At 44.2% G+C, this 23,188-nt stretch overlaps 1 protein-coding gene across 4 annotated transcripts; it reads right to left on the reverse strand.

The window, feature by feature from the left end:
- Positions 1–920: 920 nt before the first annotated feature.
- Positions 921–8,085, reverse strand: LOC136467121 (exosome complex component RRP45A-like). 4 transcript variants are annotated; one of them, XM_066465669.1, is made up of 10 exons: positions 7,869–8,085; positions 7,090–7,299; positions 6,900–6,995; positions 6,692–6,806; positions 6,370–6,450; positions 6,090–6,278; positions 2,179–2,435; positions 2,020–2,075; positions 1,395–1,625; positions 921–1,231 (listed from the first exon to the last, which is right to left on the reverse strand). In XM_066465669.1, exons 1-9 carry the CDS (start codon positions 8,000–8,002, stop codon positions 1,429–1,431), a joined length of 1,335 nt encoding a protein of 444 aa, XP_066321766.1. In that variant the 5' UTR covers positions 8,003–8,085; the 3' UTR covers positions 921–1,231; positions 1,395–1,428. The 4 variants fall into 4 exon arrangements, with proteins under 4 accessions (XP_066321766.1, XP_066321767.1, XP_066321768.1 ...); XM_066465670.1 differs by lacking the exon at positions 2,020–2,075 and having other exon boundaries at positions 2,282–2,435; positions 7,869–8,082; XM_066465671.1 differs by lacking the exons at positions 921–1,231; positions 2,020–2,075 and having other exon boundaries at positions 1,489–1,625; positions 2,141–2,435.
- Between the last annotated feature and the right edge of the window lie 15,103 nt (positions 8,086–23,188).

Below are 23,188 nucleotides of genomic sequence, written 5' to 3' on the forward strand. Positions count from 1 at the left end.
AACTTTGGCTGAGCATCCAAATCCTTCCTCCACCCCTCTGTTACTTGGGCTTAGCTTCAGGCGCCCCCGAACCTGTCCCTCTACGCTAGTCGCGGATCAGCTCGGCCTTGCATTCCTCCAGTGGCTTCTCTCTCGAAACCGCCTCCACCCAACGCCGCCATCCACCTCCTCCCGAGCGAGGCTGTCCCGGCCGGCTCCCTCTCCTCTCCGGCGAGGTCACCACGACCGACTCCCTTCCCCCTCAGGAGCCTGGGCATCTCCCTCCTTAGCGTGGTAACCACCGCCCCCGACCTTGGCAAAGCCACCGGACGTGGGTCCTCTCATGTATTATCTCTCCCTTCCCTCCCCCCCGAAGCCCGGTAGCTCCCTCCCCCACGTGGCAACCATCGCTCTCAACCGCAGTGATTATCTCAGGATGAAGCCACCCAACGCAATACTCACGTATTATCTTGCGACAAAGCCACCTGGCATGGCGACACAGTTCCTCTCAAAAGTGGAGACTGTCATTTTAGAGCTACGCAATACTCACGTATTATCTCGCGACGAAGCCACCTGGCACCGCGACGCGGTTCCTCTCAAAAGTGGAGACTGTCATTTTAGAGCTCCCACTAAAGTTGCTCTAATGAGAGAATATTGATCTGCTTTCATTTTTGTCACATTAAGTCAAACATTACTATCTTTGACCTTCCATTTAAAAATCTTTATAGTTTCATGACATATTTTTAACTATCCATTTTAAAAAAAAAACTTATAACTTCAGTACATATTAATTATAATATTATGGAAGTATTCTTTATAGAATCCAATAATATAAATCTTATATCATGAATCTAGATATTTTAAAAAAAATCTGTGGTCAAAAATATTAACGTTTGACTTAGAACAAAATTAACAGACATGTAAAAAACGGAAGTACTCTGAAAGGTGTCCAAACTGTTCATGGTCCATCGAGTAAATATTATGGCAATCCTCATAATCGTTTCTGACAATAGAGGATTAACGGTAGCATCGAGTATATAACAATGGAATGTACTGGGGCATCATGCATCACAGAACCCACTGCAAAGTTGACTGAAAGCTTAACTTGACCATTCCTAAAATACAATACAATTCTACAGCTTGTACAAAATTTGCCTGTGGCCACTACTAACATCAGTCACGATTGAAGACACAAAAACCAATGTATGCCACCCCGGATGAAGACCCATCAATCAGGAGTTCAGATAGGTGCCTGCAGAACAAAATCAGCGTTTATTTTTGGGGAATGCAAAATCATCAATTGTGCAATCATCACGAGAATCAACATAAAATTCACCACGCACAAATAGTAGTAAAAACTTATCAATAAGAATGCCCGTACAAAATACATAACAATAGCACAAATAACCACTCACCTGGGGCATAGGAAACTACAGGCTTGCAACTAAACTAACTCTTGTCACTTTTCTTCTTTCTTTTATGCTTTGGTTTGATAGCATCTTTTAGACTCTTTGGCGATCCAATTTCCTGGGACTCATCAGACTCTCCAGCAGCCACAGCACTTGATGTGTTCACCTCAGCATTAGATGATTCAGTCATTGGTTGGGCATCCTCGTGGCTGCTGACCTTGACGATAGTTGGTGGATCTGCATGATGTGAAGCAAATAAGTGAATCCAAACGAGAGAGAACCAATCTTGGCAAAATATTCTTCAAGAAAGATTACAGCAAGTTCCATATGTCAAATCAAAATGACTGAAAACTAAAGGATGACTCTAGACTGGCAGGAGGCAGAATTATAGACATCAGAATTTAGAAGGATTCAGTTTGTGTAATTATTTCTACCAGCCCTATAAAAAGTTGTATGAAAACATGACTAGAAAGTAGAAACAGAGGAAAATGACACGCCATAATGATGATATTTAATCATAAATGAGCATTAAAAATGCCAACCAAAGAATGACTCCAAGTACATCACAGAGAGGTGTTATGGAGAGTTAGCAAGCAAGAAGAAAACCCATAACATGTAAACAAAATTATACCCGGCAAATCAGAAATTCTGAGGGAGCTTAATGAAACTCCTTTAGAATATGGATCCCTACATGGCAAAAACCAGGACCAGTTGGCAAAAACTTGTGTCAAGCAAATGTTTATGCTAAATACCTAGAACTTCGGAAACAATACATCAGACCAACCACTACCAATTTGATGGGCCACCAATGAATGTTGATGTTTGTTTGTGTTTAGCAATTTGGTCCCCAGTCAAGGGTGAATTCCTTTTTATACTTTGATGGTCCTCATCACCTTTGCTTATCTGCTGAACGTCCACAGTTTGCTTTTCCAATTCACCATCACCTTTGTCCTCCATAATTACATCAGTGACACTAATTTTCTGAGGAACCGAGGTTGGTAAACGTTTTACTTTCTTTAAAGCTTTCTCGGTGGTGTATGAGTCTACCTGAAACAGAATACAGCCATACGATTAGTAATGAAATACAAAGCCAACCATGGAATGAAAATCATAATCTGAATAGCTTCACATTCCATGAAACATTCAAAGACATGCAAACTACAATAACTTCGCCATTTAAAAAGTACAGTTAGTAACGGGATCCTCTGTTCTACAACCTCACATCCCTTCTGCCCTTCTCCCTCCTCTCACGAAATAGTCAACCACGACATGTGGGCCCACCAGTACCACCTCATCCAGCACAACCAACGACCAGCTGTTCACCCTCCTCCCACCCAACAAATCAGATTCATCCAGTGCTTGAGGTCAGGATGACTGCCAAGACAATCCCCCAGCCACCACGGTTAGGAATGCAAGAGGCACAGGTTGAGCCACGTGTCCGCTGGGACAGCGCGCTGCAAACCCACCAGAACCCACATTATGGCCGGCATAGTTTTAGCAGTGCTATGGGGCCAGCCCATGTAACCCAGCGGCGCCGCAACCCGCGTCTGCAACCCAATGGTGGAGAACCCTAGCACCAGCCTTCCGACCACTTCGCCATTGGCTCAGCACCCAGTCATCGTCCTCAGCCTTGCCACCATTGCCGTGCCCTCTGGTTGCGATTGTGCGTGATTCATCATCTTCATCCATTCCATCTGGGCACCAAATCTGATTCCTCTTATTTCTTGCAGTAGCCCTTCGGATCCACTGCAGCCTGAGCTGGAGCTGCTGCGACAACCTCAGCCCCCTGCTGCAGCAACCACAACCGCTACATTTTTTGAGAACCCAATAAGATTTGCAACAATATCATAATTCAATATTAAGTTGCACTTGTCTAGCCGTTGTATTAGGCCAGTCTCAGTGGGGAGTTTCATCTCCCAGTTTCCAAGACTCAATGTGTTGGAAACAGTGTAGATGAGTTTCATCCACATGAAACTCATTTCATCCCATGAAACTTTTATCATCTCTCTCTTCATCTATTCCATGCCATGTCAGCTCATTTAATGCCATGAAACTCCCATTGAGACTGGCCTTATTGGTTTATTTATTTAATCTAGCACTGTTTTTGTCTCAGCTAGTAGCAGCAGTTCAGTATGAACTATGAAGCTAGCAGAGACTTGGAGCTCTTTTTTTGCATGGTTAGTTGGGTTTGCCCCATATTTTTCCTTACAACTAGGTTTTCTAACTTGCTATTATGTTTTAAATCGGGGGGTGGCTACTTCCAAGAAAATGAGATGAAAATGTACATCACTAATGTTGCAGATGCTTAAAATATGTAAATATTGTCTCATTAGATACACAAATAACTTAATAGTTTAATTTATTTTTATTATTGTAATAAATAAGAACATATTTATCACTAGAAATGTCATTGTCATGTTTTTTATTTTCTGATTTTTTTAGAATTTTGTTGAAGTATGTAAGATGGAATGTAAATTTGAGCAAGTTTGAGATGAAGTTAATGTGAGTGAATCTGCTAGCTATCTTATTCTGTGTCTTGTGGCTAGTGGACAGCAATCAGGTGTTGTTTTAGGCGTGCGCTTTCCAGTCGCGAGCTTTATGGCACTGTGCGGGCTGCCGCAAAGCCCACAAAAGCTAGTTGTACTGCGCGGGCTGCCGCATATGCCTGTGAGCTCTCTCACGGACACGGGGCAGGTTGACCACCGCCATCCCCTTGTAACCCTAACCACAGTGGTTCCCTGCCTCTACTCATCATTCTATAGCACCTGGGTTGCCCTGAGAAGGTATGTGCCACTACTGTCAATCTGAGATACACCTCTCTTTCCCCTCAGTCATCTCCACCCAGCTTTATGCCTTAATTTCTTCACATCATATTTAAAACACGAACTTGGATGGCATGTTTATATTAATTTAGCTCAGACGAGGCAGCAATATTTATTTGAATCCAGTCTAGCTCAATTTAAGGATGAATCAAGTGACATGTTTATTTTCAAGCCCACAGAAGAATCAATAAAAGAGCCAATAATTGCATATGATATTCAATGCGTTGAAAATGTGAGTGCATTGGTTTTATGCATAGTTTTTACGGCGGCGTGGCGAGGCACGGCGACCCACCACCTTCACACCTTTACAGCGTCTATGGCGCGCGGCGTGGCGACGCCATACACACATCGGCGCGGCGGTTTCTAGGCGGCGACCCACGGCCTAGAGCCTAGGCGTTTCAAGGTGTTTCTCTAGGCGATGGCTAATACATGCATAAATACCTAAAAGAAAAGGAAAAAAATAGGAGATTAGGGGTCATGAAATAGGGAGAACGAGAAGAAGGCCCATTTAATGGCCCACCTCTCCACATTACAGCCTATCCCACATCCTCTCCCTCTCCTGCATCTCTCCCTCTCCCGCACGCATCTCTTCTACGCCCGCACGCCGCCGGTTCCTCTTCCTCTTGCTTCTCTCTCGCGCCCGCATCTCTGCCTCTACGCCCGCCGCCGCCGGTTCCTCTCCCTCTCCCGCAGCTCTCTCTCAGTCCATGCCCGCCGCCGCCCGCACCCGCACCCGCGCCCGCCGTCCGACTCCGCCTTTTTGAACCTTGGAGTAGAGACTAGAGAGCTTCACTACTTCACGGGCGGATCCAGGCGGCGAGCCGGTGGCTCGGGAGATCCAGGCGGGGGCGGCCGGCTCAGGCTCGGGCGAGGCCGACGGAGGGCGGGGGAGGCCAACGGAGGGCGGGGGAGGCCGACGGAGGGCGAAGCGGACGGATTACCAGGCGAAGGCGGGCGGAAGGCGACCGTCCCGGCGGCCGACGGCGGCGGCGGCTCGGAGGGCTGCTTGCGGTTGCGTCTCAGGCTCGGTCTCGGAGGGCTCCAATCGGCCACTCGGCCTATACAGGTACCCTCACGGCCTCACCCTCACCCTCACCGTCTATTGTGCCCGCCACAGCGCACAAAGGCGCCACAGGACGCCAAATCGGCGCCACGGGGACGCCATGGCGCTATGGCGGACGCCATAAACGCCGGAGCCGTGGCGTCGCCGTGGCGAGAGCCAGAAAAACGCCACGGCGATATGGCGTCGGTATAGCGACGCCTTAACAACTATGGTTTTATGTATGGGGATCCAATAATACAGCTATGCATTCTAGGCCTCCAGGCAATGGAATTCAGTCCATGTGGCTGTTCATCGGACTGTTGTTACTTTGTGCGTCTAGCTCTATGTAAACCCAAAAGCTAATTCTAACGTTCTCTCCACAGCTTTCTTTTTTGGTTACACAGGCTCACAGGTCCTGCCAATGTAGAGTAAGATAATGTAGTGCCGCTAACCAGTTGATCATAAGGTAATTTGTGTCCTCTTCTGGAGCATCAACCTTTGCAGTAATTGCTTTGGTAGTTTGCATCACTAAATTTGCATCTGTATCTATAGAGTGGAGAAACTACTGCTATTAGGGAAAATATTTCTATTGTGGTTAAATATGCAAAGCAATCTGCTTCAAATGCTGATGTAGTATAGGCGAACATTTTCCAGCTAAGTAAACATGCAATGGAATCCCTATGTAGGTAGAGAAAGAATCTCTTTATGCAAAAGTCCCAATCAAATTTAACTATAACTTATGTCACATCGTATGCATGATTTGATTTGAACTTTGTTGAGAACCATGTCAACACATTGGCACCTCAGCTAGTCATCAATCTGATGGCGCTTACTTACTGCTTTCTTTATTTTGCTTGTTATATCAGCAGCCTTTACCAAAGCAATTCTTAAACACTGCATGATAACACTTGACATGACACCCTCACCACCAGCTTTCTGGATGGCACAAACATCACCATTTGAATTAACTGTAGCAGTCATCCTCCCTCCCATTACTGCTTCTTCCTTGTATGTGGGATCAAGAACCTACACAAAAAGGTCAGTTACTCAGCTGAGGATGCTAATACTTTGATGAAAATTGGTCAAGAACACTTCAATCTTAAATATTGAGACATACCACGATGTTGCCTTCACCAAAATATGCAAATGTTACAGCTATGGGCATATGATGTATTGTAAGAGGAAGCGGATCCCTAACCTGTAAAATACATCAAATCAGAACACAAGATAGTTGCAGTGGTCAACAAAGCACAGGACAAAAAAGCAACCATTAGGCCAATACTGCAGTTGCACACTACAGAAAATTATGGGAGTCATTCAAATTAGCTCGTAAGGACATAGTAAAGTAGTGAATCTACTGATTTATAATGGAGCATGACCTTTGAGGGATATATTAGCAGCACCATATACAATAGAGCACATTGAGAGTGTATGCCTACCTCAGGATCATGCACTGTAACTTGCTGACCATCGTCCCCACCAACCGTGCATTCAGGCCTCCGGAAAGTAGATAAAGCTGCCAATGCAGCGATGTTAGCTGCATCAATGAGATTCCTATAATGGCAATGGAGAAGATTAGAACTGTAATTTGCAAGTGTTTACAAATTAATTACATCAGTAAACAATCTATAACTCGTTAACCCATACCCTCCATTATCCAAGATGTGAAGGTCGACACGCACAGACCAGACATGCTTCCCAGCAACAACACACAAGGACTCCATGTCAATAGCTCGACTCTCCCTGGAAAAGAAATACAAACACACATAAAATCCACATTATAAGGGTCCATGATTAAACCCCTTCTGATAAAGTACAGAAACAAGAATCAGGAGACCTGAGGCCACGGTCGATGACTCGGCCAAGCTCAATTGCTGATTCCCCAGGACGCCCAGGCTCGAAGGCTGGGTCGGCCATGGGTGAGAACTCGGTGAATATGGCCAGCGTCCCCTCGTTCGGCCTGTCACGGTATGGCTGCACCAGCTGAGCAGTCACGTAGCCCATCACGTGCGTCTCCCCGAGCTGCACCTCCGACGAGCCATCCTCCCTGAAGTTAACAACAACACCACCAATAAAGGATGTAAACGTACTCGTCAAATAAACGCCCAAATTGCAACGCGCCAGAGCAAAGCAAAACAAAGCCGCCGCGGCAACGAGATAAAATTGCGGGCTGTCAGCTAGGGACGAGGACGAATCTCAACCCATAGGAGCTGAAGCGAGCTGGGAAAAGCCGAATAGGTACAGTGGCGGAGCTCGGCTGAAAAGTTAGGTGGGGCGGACGCTCCCGGCGCCAGGACCTCCCACATGGCCACGCACACGGCCAGCGTCAGCGCCGCTCACCTGCTCGCCACCACCATCCCCCAATCCGTCCTCCATTACCTGCGGGGCTGCGCCCTGCCCCTACGCTGCGCAGCTCGCTAGCGGCGGCGTGGTGGGCGCCGGGCGGCGGTGGCGGTTCCCTGATGCGGAGGGGAGGCACGGCGATGGCGCGATGCGGAAGGGGATCGGGGAACGGGCGCGACCGAGCGAGACAGCTAGGGCCGGCGCCGAATTGGGGATCGGGGAGACGGAGCTCCGCCTCTGAATAGGTAAGACGAGGGGAGCGGCGGATGTTACCTGCCAAAGGTTATCTTGAGTTTGCGGAAGTCGAAGGAGTGGCGGCCGTCGACGCGGAGGTCGGACTGGAGCGCGCGCTCGATGAAGTCGCGCTCGTTCACCGTGGGGCGCCACCGGAGGTGCTCCATGGCCATGGCAGGCGGCTGAGAGAGCTAGGGTTTTTCTTTTCTTTTTCTTTTTTTTTAACGGAGAACTAGTGTTTTTCGATGAAGTCTACGAAGTCGCGTTCAGCCGTCTTCTTTTATCTGAGGCTTTTATACGTATGACATTAAGAAATTTTATAATTATACATAAACCGTTGGTCTGTTCGTTTGAGAGAGAGTTTAAGAAAGAGAAGATAGAGATCAGAGGATATTATGGACGTTTTGATTGATCGAACCTACTTGTCAGGACTTTCAAACGGTAAAAACGAATAGAACACCGACGGAATGGCTTGGAGAGTAAAGAAGTTCAGAACAATGGCACTCGTGTGCGATCAATTTTTTTAATGGTTTGTGTGTAATTATAAACTTTCTTAATGACATACATGTAAAAGCCTCCTTTTATTTCCCTTTTCGTTTTGGGGGTCGTCCCGTCCCTGACTCCCGTGGTCTAGATCGGTCCGTGGAGGCTTGTGGTTTGAGAAAAGGGCTAGGCTAGAAATTGTGATGTTCGGGCTAGGATACTCTATGTCGGCCAAGGCTTAGGATGGGCTCATTTGCCCCAATGCCTGGCTTGAGAGGGGCGGAGGCTGGGCATATTACCCGTTACCTGTTACCCAAATCCGAAATACCCGCACCTAGATCCGAAATACCCTATCACTAATTCGAATAGTAACTCTAGAAACCCAAAAATATTTTGGATAATTCGGGTTATATGGCTAGGTACCCGAACTATCATATAACCCGAATTTTAGATTTTTTTTTAGAATCACTCGAATTTTAGCTAAGGCCGTCCCAACTCGCAAACTCCCCCAAGTCTTCACGGGCATGGCCCAGCCCACCACCAAGCCAGTCTTCTAGAAATGTTATCAAAGAACTGTTGTTTGTTGCTTGTATATTTTTCTCTAAAAAATGTTGTCAGAAAACTGTTGTTTATTGCCGTAAAATGCAGCCAAAATTCTACTAAAATTGATGGTTTTTATCATTTTGGGTATAACAGGTATTACCTGAACCCGAACACAATCTCGGGTACCCGAAAATTCAGGTGACGCTGTTTTAGGACAATCATCGGGTAGCATTTTTTAAAACCCGAATTTCTCAAAACCCAAACTACCTGTCCCGAATTTCTCAGGTAACCCGAATGCCCAGGGGTGCAAAAAAACATTTCTAGAAGGGTTACCCGAGCTACTGCCTACCGGGGTGCGTGCGTCCTGCCTAGGAAGAGAGACTGACGCAGTGGAGGAAGAAAAGAAATAAGGCCCTGTTCGTTTCGCTGAAATTTGTATGCTGATGCTTATGGTGATTTGTTGTGAAAGAAAAACATTGTTCGTTCGCTAAAAAGTACTGCTAAAGTAGTACGGCAGAACAGGCTGCAAGGTGGAGAGAGAGAAAGCAGAGGAGAAAAATAGAAAGAAAAAAAGATATTATGGATATTTTATTTTAACGATAAAGAAAGTTGTTCTACCAAATATTTTTCTAAAAGAGTAACAGCTTCTCTAGAAGAGATGCTCATATGCAACTAAAGCCAACAAAAGCCTATTCACTAGTGAAGCTGCACTAGTGTTTTTTTTTGGAAAAAGTCATTTCAACCTCCCTTAATTTTTGCGGTTGCCTGATTTACCTCCATTATTTACGAAACCGGTTATTTGATCCGTTTAAATTTTAAAACTGTTTGTTTTTACAGCTTGACTGGTTTTGATAGTGGTTTTACTAACGTGGTGACATGTCAGAGAAGGTAAATTGAACTAGTTAAAAGTCTAAGGATATAAATCGGACTTAAAATATTTTTTAAAAAACATCAAAAAATTATCCAAATATTTTATATGAAAAATAATATAATTAAAAATCATAAAATCTGGCTAGCTCTCAGAAAATATAGATATTTTGTTTTAGCTTGGAAAATTATGAAACTGGTTTCAATTTTTTTAAAAAAAATATGCTCTATCTTATGGTGACTAGTTTAAAATTGTTTGAATCTTCATGTACTCATTTTAGTGCATGTTTGTTAGTAGAAGCTTTATGAGTTTTTAGGGTAAGGCCAGTTACATGTTGAGGTTAATACTCAACGAAAAAATTTCTAAACACATCTAAGAAATGAGATTTTTAGTAGAAAGGCGTCTTTTAGGTGGGTAAAAAGTTTACAATAGAGTAATGTTTTGAATTTTTAAACCCATGTTAATTATATTCAAAACGATGTAGAAATTGACTTCTCACAGTTTTCTTTATTTTCTTGTGAAAAAAATATTTTTAAAAGACACGTGCGTGTCGTAGTGCATGTCTACTAGTAATAATAAAAGAACAAACAAACTCACAAGTTAGATGCGTGAAAGCATTTATGACTCTAGTTGGATTTCGGTGATTAATAACGATATAAGATTATTGTGACTAACGTGTATTTTACAGAGACAAATTGAGTTAGATCATAATGATAATTGATTAGTCAATTATGGTTTTCATGCCCCTATCGATGGAAATCGTTTCGATTTTCAAAGGATGAACGATAAGGTTAAGGACGGACTAGTTCTAAGTGTCATTTGACATTGAGAGACACTTAAAGTAGTTAGGACTTTGTTTTTTCTTTGGTCGCACTATTAAGGAGGTATGAACTAGTAGCTTAACCTAGGTGAGTCTAATATGTTAGGTGTGGTGGACACTTGTCAAACTTAGCACTAGGTAGCTCAGGAACAACTCAAAGATTGATTGGAGTCAAACTCATTCACAAAGATTTTCGTTTTGTAAGTGAATGGAGTGTTGATTATCTAACCGGACGCTGGTTCTATAGGGACCGGACGCTGTTGTGCAGAGTCCGATCAGTTCTCTACGCGTAGCAAAGCCTCAGGTATCGATCGGACACTGATGTAGAAGAGGACCGGACGCGTTGTTGGCTGCTACTGTAGCAGTAGGGCTTCGTTTCCATGCTGATTGGACGCTGGAGAGTTTTGGCCAGACGCAAGTAAGGTAGAGTCCGGTCAACAACAGAGAAGGGCCAGAGAGGAAAATTCATGACCGAACACGTCCGGTGGACGCTGACCGGACACTAGTCAGCGTCAGGTCACTCCAACGGCTCTCTCTAACAGGGTTGTGCACTGTAGCCACGATGAACTGATCTGCGAGTCCGATCACGGTGATTTGTGCGTCCGGTCATTTTGAATTTTGCTGAGTTGGACCCCAACGGTCATGTTCTGTAGTGGAAGTATATATACTTCTTCTCATTCAACTTAGTTCTCTTGTCTATTTGTTCAGCTGAGGAAACATTTTAGAGTGCAAGGGAGAGCAAGAGCCTAGTGGGGTGATTGAGATTGAAGAATCCAAGATTAAGTACCTTATTAGTGCATAGGAAGTAGTAAGTGTGCATCCACCTTTCTCATTAGGCTTGTCGTGGCCAAACGAGAGTTTGTGCTTGTTACTCTTGGTGATCGCCATCATCTAGATGGCTCGGTAGTGATTGAAAGCTTAGTGATCATCTAGCGGAGCTTGTGGATGACCCAAGCCATTGTGTGAGTGGTTGTGAGCGATTCACCGCGATGGTGTGTCAAAGAATCAGCCCGTATAGAGCACTCGATCCTTGTGCAGATTAAGGGAAAGCTACACCCTTGCGCGGGTGCTCCAATGGGGACTAGTGGGGAGTAGCGACTCTCCGATACCTCGGAAAAACATCGTTGCGTTCCTCTCCCTCTCTTTACTTTGAGCATTTACATTTGAGCAATTCAATTCATGTCTTTACATTCTTAGATTTGCCATGCTAAAGTAGGATTAGAACCTAGGGTTTAAAACTTTTGTGGGGTAGAACAATACAAACACTCTTAGACATAAGGGGATGAAATGGGTTAAGTGTAGAACTTAATTATTGAAAGAAATTTAGAATTAGCTCAATTCACCCATTCTCTTAGGCATCTTGATCATTCCCATGTACATCATTGTCTTTTCACTTAGCTTGGTTAAGAGCCCGGTATAAAAAATTAAAAACACTCGACCAGCCAGGCCGGGCATGGGACACGATCTCTTCTTCAAGGATATTTGCTAATATAAGATAGAAGAATTTTACTAGCTAACAAACTTTCAGACCACGGCTTCTCTAACAGGGATTTTCTTATAATAACCAACTTCGCTCTCGTGGGGAATCAAACCCACAATTGCTATCAAAGCATTGTAACCACTATGCTATAGACATGTTTAGTGTCGGTAAGTGCAGAGGCCAACACGTTGGTTTCCTTTATCTTTAAAAAAATTAGGCATGTTCGCAAGAGGCTGGATATACTACATTTCAAGAAAGAAAAAGCGACCAGATATACTATATGTTTTTGCTAAAATAATTTGGTGTGTGTGCGCGCGTGTTCTACGCTAAAGTGTCTCTTTCATTCACAGGTGCAATTTGCACGCTTGCACCACTTGCCACGCACGGCACGATGCCTACGGGCGGTCTGCACATTTACCCAGACAAGGGGGGCATGCTCCTCCGCCAGGAGCGCCGTCCACGTCGCCCGAAATTCCCACCACCGTCCGATCTGTCATCGTATGGCCAAGATTGCTTATAGCCGCTTCCGTTAGAATCAATTTCTTATAACTCCTCGTCGTCGCAGTTGCTCTGGCTAGCTTCTGCAGCTTCTCGTCAGGACCCCAACCACTAAATATATACCTGGCTCCCGCTTCTCATTCCCTCATTCTAGATTCTTCTCCTGGCTTCCTCCTCTCTCCAACCTGACGCACGGAGGGGCGACAACGGCACCACCGGATGCGACTGCTGTGCGGCGACGGGCGCCACCCTCCTTCGCCTCCTCCTCCTCCTCCGTCCAACCTCGGCTGCCTCTCACCTCTGTTTTCCCCTCCCCTTTCTCTCTCTCCTTTCCTTTTGATGGCGTGACCGACCAAACCCTAGCTGCGCCATCGATATCCTCTGAAAGTGCATCTAGCCCTTTAGTGGGTTTTGGATGATTGAATGACAACATGATTAAAGGACTAACCCGTTTGTTAAGTGTGAACAGGTAATAGGTTATCTCACAGGTACTTAATGAAAGCTAAAATGATGTGTTGTTGTATAAACAATCTAGTTCAAGCACAAGACAACAATGCAAATGGAATTCATGCTAAGGCTTAATTATTGTGGGATTTCCATGTTCTATGTGAAAGCAAGCTCATGATTATTAGTTAATGAGACATAAGGGATTGCATATGGAATGGTCTCATATTTGAAGCTTGCTAAATTAAAATGAAAAAGATAACAATACATATGAATGGATGATTCAACACAAGATGTGACTTGATGGCTTGAGATGGTGAAGATAGCAAGGAAAGACTTTGAGGTACTAAGCAAGGGTGAAGGGCAAGCGACGGCTTGGCGGCCGAAGAACCTAGCTAGGGTGAAGAAGAAAGTACTTGCATTTAGTTGAGGTACTACTCAAGCTAAGATGGTCATATTGATGTAAAGGATCAAATCTATGATGAAGTATTTGATGGAAGTGACTTGATACATTTGGGATTATTCAAACTTGATGAATGGAATCAAGTCACATGCTCAAGATAGCTATGCTCAAGTGAAAAGATCAACATCAACATGTTAGCACCCTTACTTGATGAAGATTGGAAGGGACGGCATCAATTCAAAAAGAACAACTCAAGTGGTACAAATTCATATTTCCGTTTATCTTGAGTTTAATAGGTATGACGTACTATTAAGAGGGATGCATCATGTTGATAGATAATGTTTCATAAGTGCTCAAGCCAACCCATGTGAGTTTTGAGTATTTGAGCGACAAAAGTGCTAACTGTTTTTTTGCTGGTCTGGCAATACCGGACGTGTCCGGTATTCATACCGGACGTGTCCGGTATTTGTCCAGCAGCTGTAAAACTGTTGTTCTCGGGTTGGTTAGTCAGGAGTTCCGACGTAGGTCGGGAGTTCCGACGGTCGGGAGTCCCGGCATGGGTCGGGAGTTCCGACGTGTCGCACTTCAACTGACTTGGAGGGTTCTCTGTCCTGGTCATACCGGACGTGTCCGGTATGGATGACCAGAAGCCAACGGCTAGTTTTCAAAAGCCGTGAGGGTTGGGAGTTCCGACGTAAGTCGGGAGTTCCGACGGTCGGGAGTTCCGACATGTGTCGGGAGTTCCGACACCTCACTAACTTTAACTCAGTTACATGTTTTTCAAATTTACTAAGGGTCGGGGGTTCCGACTTGTGTCGGGAGTTCCGACGGTCGGAAGTCCCGACATTCTTCGGGAGTTCCGACGCCTCACAACATCACTGTAACTTAGTTACCGTTGGCGCAGTGTGAGTCATACCGGACATGTCCGGTATTACAACGGCTATAAAACGGCTAGTTTTTCAAGGGGGCTATAAATACCCCCAAGCCTCCACCTTTGGAGGCTGCTGATTCTGCTGAGATAGACACACGTTTTTGAGCCTTGCCAACTCTCCTAAACCCTCTCTTAGTGAGTGTGTGATCCAAATTGCAAAATCAATTTGTGGGTTGAGAAAGAATTTGAAAAAGAGAGCAAGCCACCACTTGAGCACTTGTGCATATTGTCAATCTCGTGATTCGCATTTGTTACTCTTGGACTCTTCGGTCCTAGACGGCTAGGCGTCGCCGGAGAGCAACCGAGAGATTGTGGTTGCTTCGGAAAGTTTGTAACGGTCGATTCCGCCGCCTCGGAATCATTTAGTGGAAGGAGGAAAAGGAGTTGGAAAAGACTTTGGCTAGAGTGACCTTCGTGGTACCCTCTAGGGCTGACCTTCGCTGGGTCGCCCGTAGCCCCCTCAACGGAGAGTAGGACTCGAACGAGTCCGAACTTCGGTAAAACAAATATCGTGTCTTAATTCACATTTCATTTGATATTTATGTTGCTCTAGCTGTGCTGCAGGTTCTCTGTGTATATTGTCATCTCTATTAGGTGCCTGCAGTTTGGTTTGAAGATTGAAATCAAAAGGAGCAAGTTCAGGGCTGATCTGCAGAAATCGTGTATACCGGACACGTCCGGTATTCATACCGGACACGTCCGGTATTTCCTGACAGCGCTGAAAATATTTATTCTCTGTTCTAACTTGGTGTTGCAGGGTTGTAGCTTCTAGATATATTCTTTATACCTTGTTTAATTTGTGGCTAACTTGTGAGGGGTGGTAGTACTCTTGATTTGGAGTTTTCATTTTGGAAACTCCTCTTTCTAATTGTTTCCGCATTTAAAGGTGTTAATTATCAGAAACGCCTATTCACCCCCCTCTAGGCGGCATCCTAGGTCCTTTCAATTGGTATCAGAGCAAGGTTCTCACCTAAAGCTTCACCGCCGTGAGAAAAGGATGTCGACGCCTATCGAATTGGAGCCGGTGCTTCTCCAAAATGATGGTTCAAACTTTCTACCTTGATCAATTAATGTACTCAATGCTTTTAGAGATATTAGTCCTCTTGTTGAGCATATTGTGGATGCAAGCATACCTCTTCCTATAGTTGATTGGAGCAACTACAAAAATTTGTCAAAAGAGGAAGAGATATGCGTGCAACTCAATGCTCAAGCTATTAATGTCATTTTGAGTACATTAAGTCTAGAGGTTCAAGATAAGGCAATCTTCAATGGACAACCACCTCCGGAGAGTGCTCATCTCATTTGGATTAAACTTTTTGATTTGTATGGAAAATCCAAATGTGATGATGCACTTGAGAACGAGTCAATGGAAAGTATGTCCATTGTGTCATCATACAGTGAAGAAGCCTCACAAGACCTCAAGAGCGCCGAGCCGGAGCAAGAAGTGCAAACAGCGCATAACGTGCTGTCTACCTGCACATACCAGACATGTCCGGTATGCCTACCAGACGTGTCCGGTATGGCCGAGGCAGCAGACCAGCAACCAACTGTTTGCAGCGATGCTCAAGCCCGATGGCGACCAAGTGATGAGTCAACCTCAGTATCTCATGATACTCATCACTTGTGTCTCATGGCCAAGAAAAGCAAGAAGAAGAATAACAAGAAAGATCAAGAAAAGGAGAAAGCACCAGTAGATGATCAAGATAAGAGTGATGTTGAAGTTGAAGACAACTACAACCTTGATCATCTCAACCATAAAGACAAGTTCATCATCATGAAGATAGTTGAAAAGAATGATGAGCTTGAAGAAGAGATTGAGAAGCAAGAGCAATCGCTTCAAAATCAAGAAAAGTTTCTCATCTCCAAATTGAAAGAGCTAAAGGCAATAAATGAGAGGTATGAAAAATTGTCAATTGAGCATGCTTTAGTTACTAACTCCTCTTCTAGTGTTTCACAACTAGAGAAGGAAAACTTTGAGCTCAAGGCAAGGCTAGATGAACTATCAAGCAAGTATAATGAGCTACAAGCAAATTATGTTCATCTAAAATACTCTCATGAGGAAGTAGTAGAATCAAGCATCATGCTTGAGGTGGCTCATGAGGTTGTGATTACGTCGGTAAAATTCTCTCAACCTCTCACACATCCGCTCACTAGTACACCACCTCAATTAAATATTTCTCGTACTAATGAATGTGCTCCTCAAGCAAGCCAATCTTCGATTGAGCTAAATCTTATAGAAAACATAGAGCTCAAAGAAGAAGTGCAAAGATTAAAGAAAGATGTGATTCGGTTGAAGGGTAAGGAGAAAGCACAACCTTCTCAAGATAACCGTGATAACATGGTGAAGAAGCTTGAGAAGGGTTCAAACCTTGCTTCCTCCAAAGCCCAACAAAAGAATCACATCTCAAGCAAGGCCAACACAACCAAGAGCAAGAAACATGGAAAAAGGATGTGCTATGGTTGTGGATTGTATGGACATGAGTGGGCTATGTGTCCACACAAGAGTTGGGCCGACAAGGTTGAAGCCGCAAATCAAAAGGCTTCTACCAAGAAATGCCCAATGTACAAAGTGGCAAGAAAGAAAGCCCAAGTTGCAACAAGAAGATGCTATGGATGCAATGAGATGGGCCACAAGGTTGATAGATGTCCATACAAGCAAAACAAGCATAGAGCAAACAAAGGCCGCATATGCTATGCTTGTAAAAGAAAGGGGCATCTAAGCTATGAATGCCCAAATGGTAACTCACCTAAGCCTAACACATTTGTTTATCATGATATGCTTAGGAATACCACAAATGGAGTTAGCATTAGTAAGGTGATGTGTTCACCACAAACTAGTGCTAAAGCCATTTGGGTACCTAAGCACTTGTTGACTAACTCAAAAGGACCCAACAAGAGTTGGGTACCAAAGTGTGCTTAGGTTAATGATGTAGGTACTTGGTGATGAGATGAAGCCTTCGGGGTGGTTGAGCAAGCAATTTGACTATATTCACTCAATCTATCAACCAATTCTTATCTTAATCCTTTATATGGTTGACCCAAAGATAATTCATTGAACATCTCATATATTTCATCCTCACCATTGGTAACAAGTACCTAAACCTTTTAGTATAGCCACCTTGTTCATTTCATGTTCTATAGTTCACAAATAGGTACATTTGTGAAATAATGAAAGTGGCTAATTAATTTCACTTGAGATTTATCATGTTTGCCATATGATGCTTTTATTAGCTCTCTAGTAGAGTAATTTATTTGTCGAGATGCAAGTATACAATAAATAAATATTATAGTTAAAACGAAGAATCACAAGCAGCAACTTAATTGGTTCTGTCTTTCACCTATCGGACGTGTCCGGTATGGCCAGGGACAGAAAGTCAGTGTTTCTATTCTGTGTATTTCGGACGTGTCCGGTATACTACCGGACGTGTCCGGTATTGCATGGACCAGAACACTAATTGTGTTCTATCTGAGTATTCGATCCATACATTTTTATATATCCCTAACTTACTCAGAAGCTTGTGTTTTATCAAATCTAAGTGGATTGTGAGCATCTCTTAAACTCACTTTTAACTATGGCAATCTTATTTGGTTTATGGTCAAAATGAAAATTGGCTCTCATTTTTTTATTAGAATAAAAGTGCTTGTTGAAAGTCATTCAAAATACTTGAAGCACTTATTTAGGGGGAGCTAAGTTTCCATTTTGCACCATTGTGGACTAACAAATTTATCTAGCACTCTTTGTAGTCCTTTGGATGAAAAATTGAATTTGTATCAAGCATGATTACTTGGCAATCAAGGTCAACATAAAGATTATCATGCCACATATCTTCTTAGTGGTATTCTTGTGGGCTCAAGGCAAAGGTATGTGTTTACATACATACATTGTAAGAGCATCAAAGGTCCTTTATATGTTAGAATGTGCATTTGTGTGACATAGGAGAGATGTTTTTCAAAACCCCTAACTAGCATGAGTAGGAAGTGTGAATTTGAAAAACTATTTGAATCTTGGTCTTTGTGACCTAGCCTTACCATGTGATGATTATAGCTCTCCTTGATTGTTTGATCAGCTAATCACACATGACATGGCTCTCTTAAGTCCACAATCTACTTTGTCTCACTTTATCTCTCTCAAGCAAGCAAATTATTGATTATGCCATTTATTTGGAAAAGTGAAAATAAATTGATGGCATTCGATAAGAAAAGTGATAGTACTCGGTTTGGATCAAGATCATACACCTTTTTTGACTGAGCAACAATAGAGAAAGGGTTTGGAAGAGTGAGAACACATTTTGGAATTATTCGGGCCAGCCCGCGTATACCGGACGTGTCCGGTATGCTATCGGACGTGTCCGGTATGAGCGGGACTATAAAAACAGAGCGTACCCCTTCGGCCCAATCAGACTTGCCTCCTCCAAACCAACCAGCCGACGCCCTTCTTCTCCCCTAGGGTGACCAAGGATTTCACCAAGGAAAAGAGAGAGATGGAGATTGCATTGGAGAAGGCTTGGATCAAGGATTGGAGGCCCGTGGATTTGGATTTCACATCGCTCTCTCTTCTCTCCTCTCAAGGTACCCTAATCACGGACCTCGTCCGATCTACATGGTTAATGCATGATTTGGAAATTCCTTCGGTAAATATGCTGCATTGGTGATATAGAAGCAATGCCCAATGTTTGGAATTGATCCGTGGCGGTTTGAATCGAGGAACCCCGGTTAGGGTTGCTGGTCGCCCATATCGGACGTGTCCGGTATGCTACCGGACGTGTCCGGTATGGCCCAGCAGAGCAGACTTCCTGCTGATCTCTGACTCAATCCTATCTAGAATGGTTTGTTAGGCTTAGTTTCTTTTGTATCTACGTTTTGCAAACCTTGTGACAATGGTGTGTCGAGGTGATTGTAAAACCTTGGATGAAAGAATCTATGTCTAATTACCATTCAAGAATGAGCTATGGGCATGTATCTAAAATTCTTTGAAATCTTTGGATACAGGACAGCTGCCATGAGTGGACGACAGGAGCCGAGGTCCAAGCACAGGCATGATCCAGCACTTGAGAAGTACAAGAAGGCGAGACAGGATATGCATCCTAGATTTCAGCCGACCAGCAGGAGGTCCACCAGGGCTGCCACTAGTGCAGCAGCTCAGTATGCAGAGGGGTCCGGGAGCTCTTCTTCTGACACAGACACTGATGAGTTCAGAGTGGAGACTAGAGATGAAAGAAAGAGGAAGAGCACTGATAGAGGATCAGATGGTGACAGCTCAGATGAGGAGCAGGTGATTGAGGAGGAGGAGTCTGTTCCTCCAGTTCAGCACTAGCCTGGTCAGGGGATGCATTATGGTCTTCTTGAGACACGTCTGCCCAATGTGCCCTCCTATGTTCCTAGAGTTGACTACAGGGGAAAGGGTATGACCAGGAAGGCTAGAGATGAGCGAAGGGTTGATCCTAGGAGCTTACCTAAGGTTCAGTACGATCACCGCTTCCAGACAGCCTTTCACTTGGACTTCTACTCCAGTGTGATTCTTACCAGGAACCCAGTAATTGCCAGGTCTCAGTGGATTGACTGGCAATATATTAGAGAGTTGTAGAAGGCCTCAGTTGATTATGCTATTGCCATCTGCCAGAGCACAGGAGTTTATGAGATCATGGAGTTCCAGCATGACTGGAACACAGAGGTAGTAGCTCAGTTCTATGCTACTCTATTTGTTGAGGAGGATGAGCGGTGGATGCACTGGATGCTTGAGGGCCAGTGGTACAGTGTTGACTATGATGTTTTTGCCGCCCATCTTGGCTTCTCAGAGGATGATCTCCAGAGGGACAGGATCCACACCGAGCAGGTGTTACCTCCTGAGCAGCTCGCCTACATGTATCCTCTTGGTGGTGAGAGAGGAGCTGTGGGGAAGGTTCTGGGTCTTCACCCTACCTACAGGTACCTGGATAGGATGTTCAGGAAGACTATTGACTGCAAGGGTAGAGACAAGGGCACCATTGCTGATTACTCCAGGAACCTACTCCACAGGATGGCACCTGATGCTCGGCCCTTCAGCGTGTTTGATTTTATTTGGTCCGAGATCAGGAGTGTTGGAGAGAGGCCCCTCAAGAGCTATGGTTTTGCTCCTTATATCATGCATATGATTGAGCAGGTGACAGGGCACACATTCAAGTATGATAAGATTCACAAGGTCTTGAAGATTATTGCAGATCTACCTGAGACTAGGTTACCTCCAGCAGGACTAGGAGGAGCAGCAGCAGCACCAGAGGCAGTTGCACCTGAGAGTGGTGCACCAGCCGGAGCTTCACCTTCACCATGTGCACCTTCACGTTCTACTTCACGCCGTGGCAGTCCTCCTTCGCCTATCCACAGGCTTTTTAGCTCCATTTTTGGGATGTGCCGTGACATCCAGACTAGGCAGCAGAAGGAGAGGGAGGCTAGGAGGAAGGACACTCGGACTTTGAAGCAAATTGCTTCTAATCTTGAGCTTGATCCTCCTAGGTCTCCTCTATCAGATGAGGCAGCTAGTGAGCCTAAGACTGAGGAGCAGCAGCAGGCTAGATATGATAGAGAGTATGTTGAGTTCATACAGCGACAGCAGCAGCAGCAGGCACCTGAGCACCCTGACACTCTACCTCTTCAGGCTCGTGTGCCTACTCACTCTCAGCCACGTCCCAGCACTGCAGATGACTATGCTATAGATTGGTGGAGTGACCTAACAGGTGGTGGTGGCCTCTACGGGTCTGGTGGCTATGACCCGTCTGGTGCGGGTGGTTCTCGTCCAGCCGGTGTTGCACGCTCAGTTGATGAGGATGCTGGTCGAGATGATGATGATGAGTGATCTCAGCTTTCCGTGACAGCTTGTAGCCCCTTTGTCCTTAGTATGTCATTGTTGGACCTTTGTGGTGATAGATGACAAAGGGGGAGAGAGACTGATTAAAGCTTCAGAATAGTTTCATTTGTTTATCTTTGTACCTGAAGATATGTACTGCAGGCTGTAGTTTGTTTTTGAGCTTCATTGATGTATCTTGGATTTGAGATAGATTATATCATGTGAGAGATGAGACTTACTTATGCTTTATCTATGTATCTCTTGAGACATGATCTTTATCTATATATATCAGTGGTTTCTGGACTTGAGAAAATTTGTAATGAGTGCTATGTGTGAATTACATATGTCATATTTATTTTCATAAGGACTATGCATGCTAGAATGAAAATATTTGATGTGATGCCTTTATATTTATTCTTGTGATATATCTTGTCATATGCATCACGGTTTCACTTTGTCACACACACATGCACCCCACGGATGCAATGATTTAGGGGGAGTCTCCTATATGTTTTAGTATGTGCAATTGACATTTGAGGTCATTTTGTGAATTCTAATCTTAAGCACATATTAAGGGGGAGCCTCTCATAAATCATTGAACCCAAAAGTTTAAATGTTTATATCATTTTGTAAGCTTTAATCAAGTTGTCATTAATCACCAAAAAGGGGGAGATTGAAAGTGCATCTAGCCCTTTAGTGGGTTTTGGATGATTGAATGACAACATGATTAAAGGACTAACCCGTTTGCTAAGTGTGAACAGGTAATAGATTATCTCACAGGTACTTAATGAAAGCCAAAATGATGTGTTGTTGTATAAACAATCTAGTTCAAGCACAAGACAACAATGCAAATGGAATTCATGCTAAGGCTTAATTATTGTGGGATTTCCATGTTCTATGTGAAAGCAAGCTCATGATTATTAGTTAATGAGACATAAGGGATTGCATATGGAATGGTCTCATATTTGAAGCTTGCTAAATTAAAATGAAAAAGATAACAATACATATGAATGGATGATTCAACACAAGATGTGACTTGATGGCTTGAGATGGTGAAGATAGCAAGGAAAGGCTTCGAGGTACTAAGCAAGGGTGAAGGGCAAGCGACGGCTTGGCGGCCGAAGAACCTAGCTAGGGTGAAGAAGAAAGTACTTGCATTTAGTTGAGGTACTACTCAAGCTAAGATGGTCATATTGATGTGAAGGATCAAATCTATGATGAAGTATTTGATGGAAGTGACTTGATACATTTGGGATTATTCAAACTTGATGAATGGAATCAAGTCACATGCTCAAGATAGCTATGCTCAAGTGAAAAGATCAACATCAACATGTTAGCACCCTTACTTGATGAAGATTGGAAGGGACGGCATCAATTCAAAAAGAATAACTCAAGTGGTACAAATTCATATTTCCGTTTATCTTGAGTTTAATAGGTATGCCGTACTATTAAGAGGGATGCATCATGTTGATAGATAATGTTTCATAAGTGCTCAAGCCAACCCATGTGAGTTTTGAGTATTTGAGCGACAAAAGTGCTAACTGTTTTTTTGCTGGTCTGGCAATACCGGACGTGTCCGGTATTCATACCGGACGTGTCCGGTATTTGTCCAGCAGCTGTAAAACTGTTGTTCTCGGGTTGGTTAGTCGGGAGTTCCGACGTAGGTCGGGAGTTCCGACGGTCGGGAGTTCCGGCATGGGTCGGGAGTTCCGACGTGTCGCACTTCAACTGACTTGGAGGGTTCTCTGTCCTGGTCATACCGGACGTGTCCGGTATTCATACCGGACGTGTCCGGTATGGATGACCAGAAGCCAACGGCTAGTTTTCAAAAGCCGTGAGGGTTGGGAGTTCCGACGTAAGTCGGGAGTTCCAACGGTCGGGAGTTTCGACATGTGTCGGGAGTTCCGACACCTCACTAACTTTAACTCAGTTACATGTTTTTCAAATTTACTGAGGGTCGGGGGTTCCGACTTGTGTCGGGAGTTCCGACGGTCGGAAGTCCCGACATTCTTCAAGAGTTCCGACGCCTCACAACATCGCTGTAACTTAGTTACCGTTGGCGCAGTGTG

The sequence above is a fragment of the Miscanthus floridulus genome, chromosome 7 (genome assembly GCF_019320115.1).
Source record: "Miscanthus floridulus cultivar M001 chromosome 7, ASM1932011v1, whole genome shotgun sequence".
NCBI lineage: Eukaryota > Viridiplantae > Streptophyta > Magnoliopsida > Poales > Poaceae > Miscanthus > Miscanthus floridulus.

Coding starts and splice junctions, on each gene's coding strand:
- LOC136467121 (XM_066465669.1), bottom strand. CDS start 8,002: ATGGCCATGGAGCACCTCCGGTGGCGCCCCACGGTGAACGAGCGCGAC. Junction 7,300..7,868: donor CTCAAGATAACCTTTGGCAG/GTAACATCCGCC, acceptor TGTTAACTTCAG/GGAGGATGGCTCGTCGGAGG. Junction 6,807..6,899: donor CACATCTTGGATAATGGAGG/GTATGGGTTAAC, acceptor TTGCCATTATAG/GAATCTCATTGATGCAGCTA.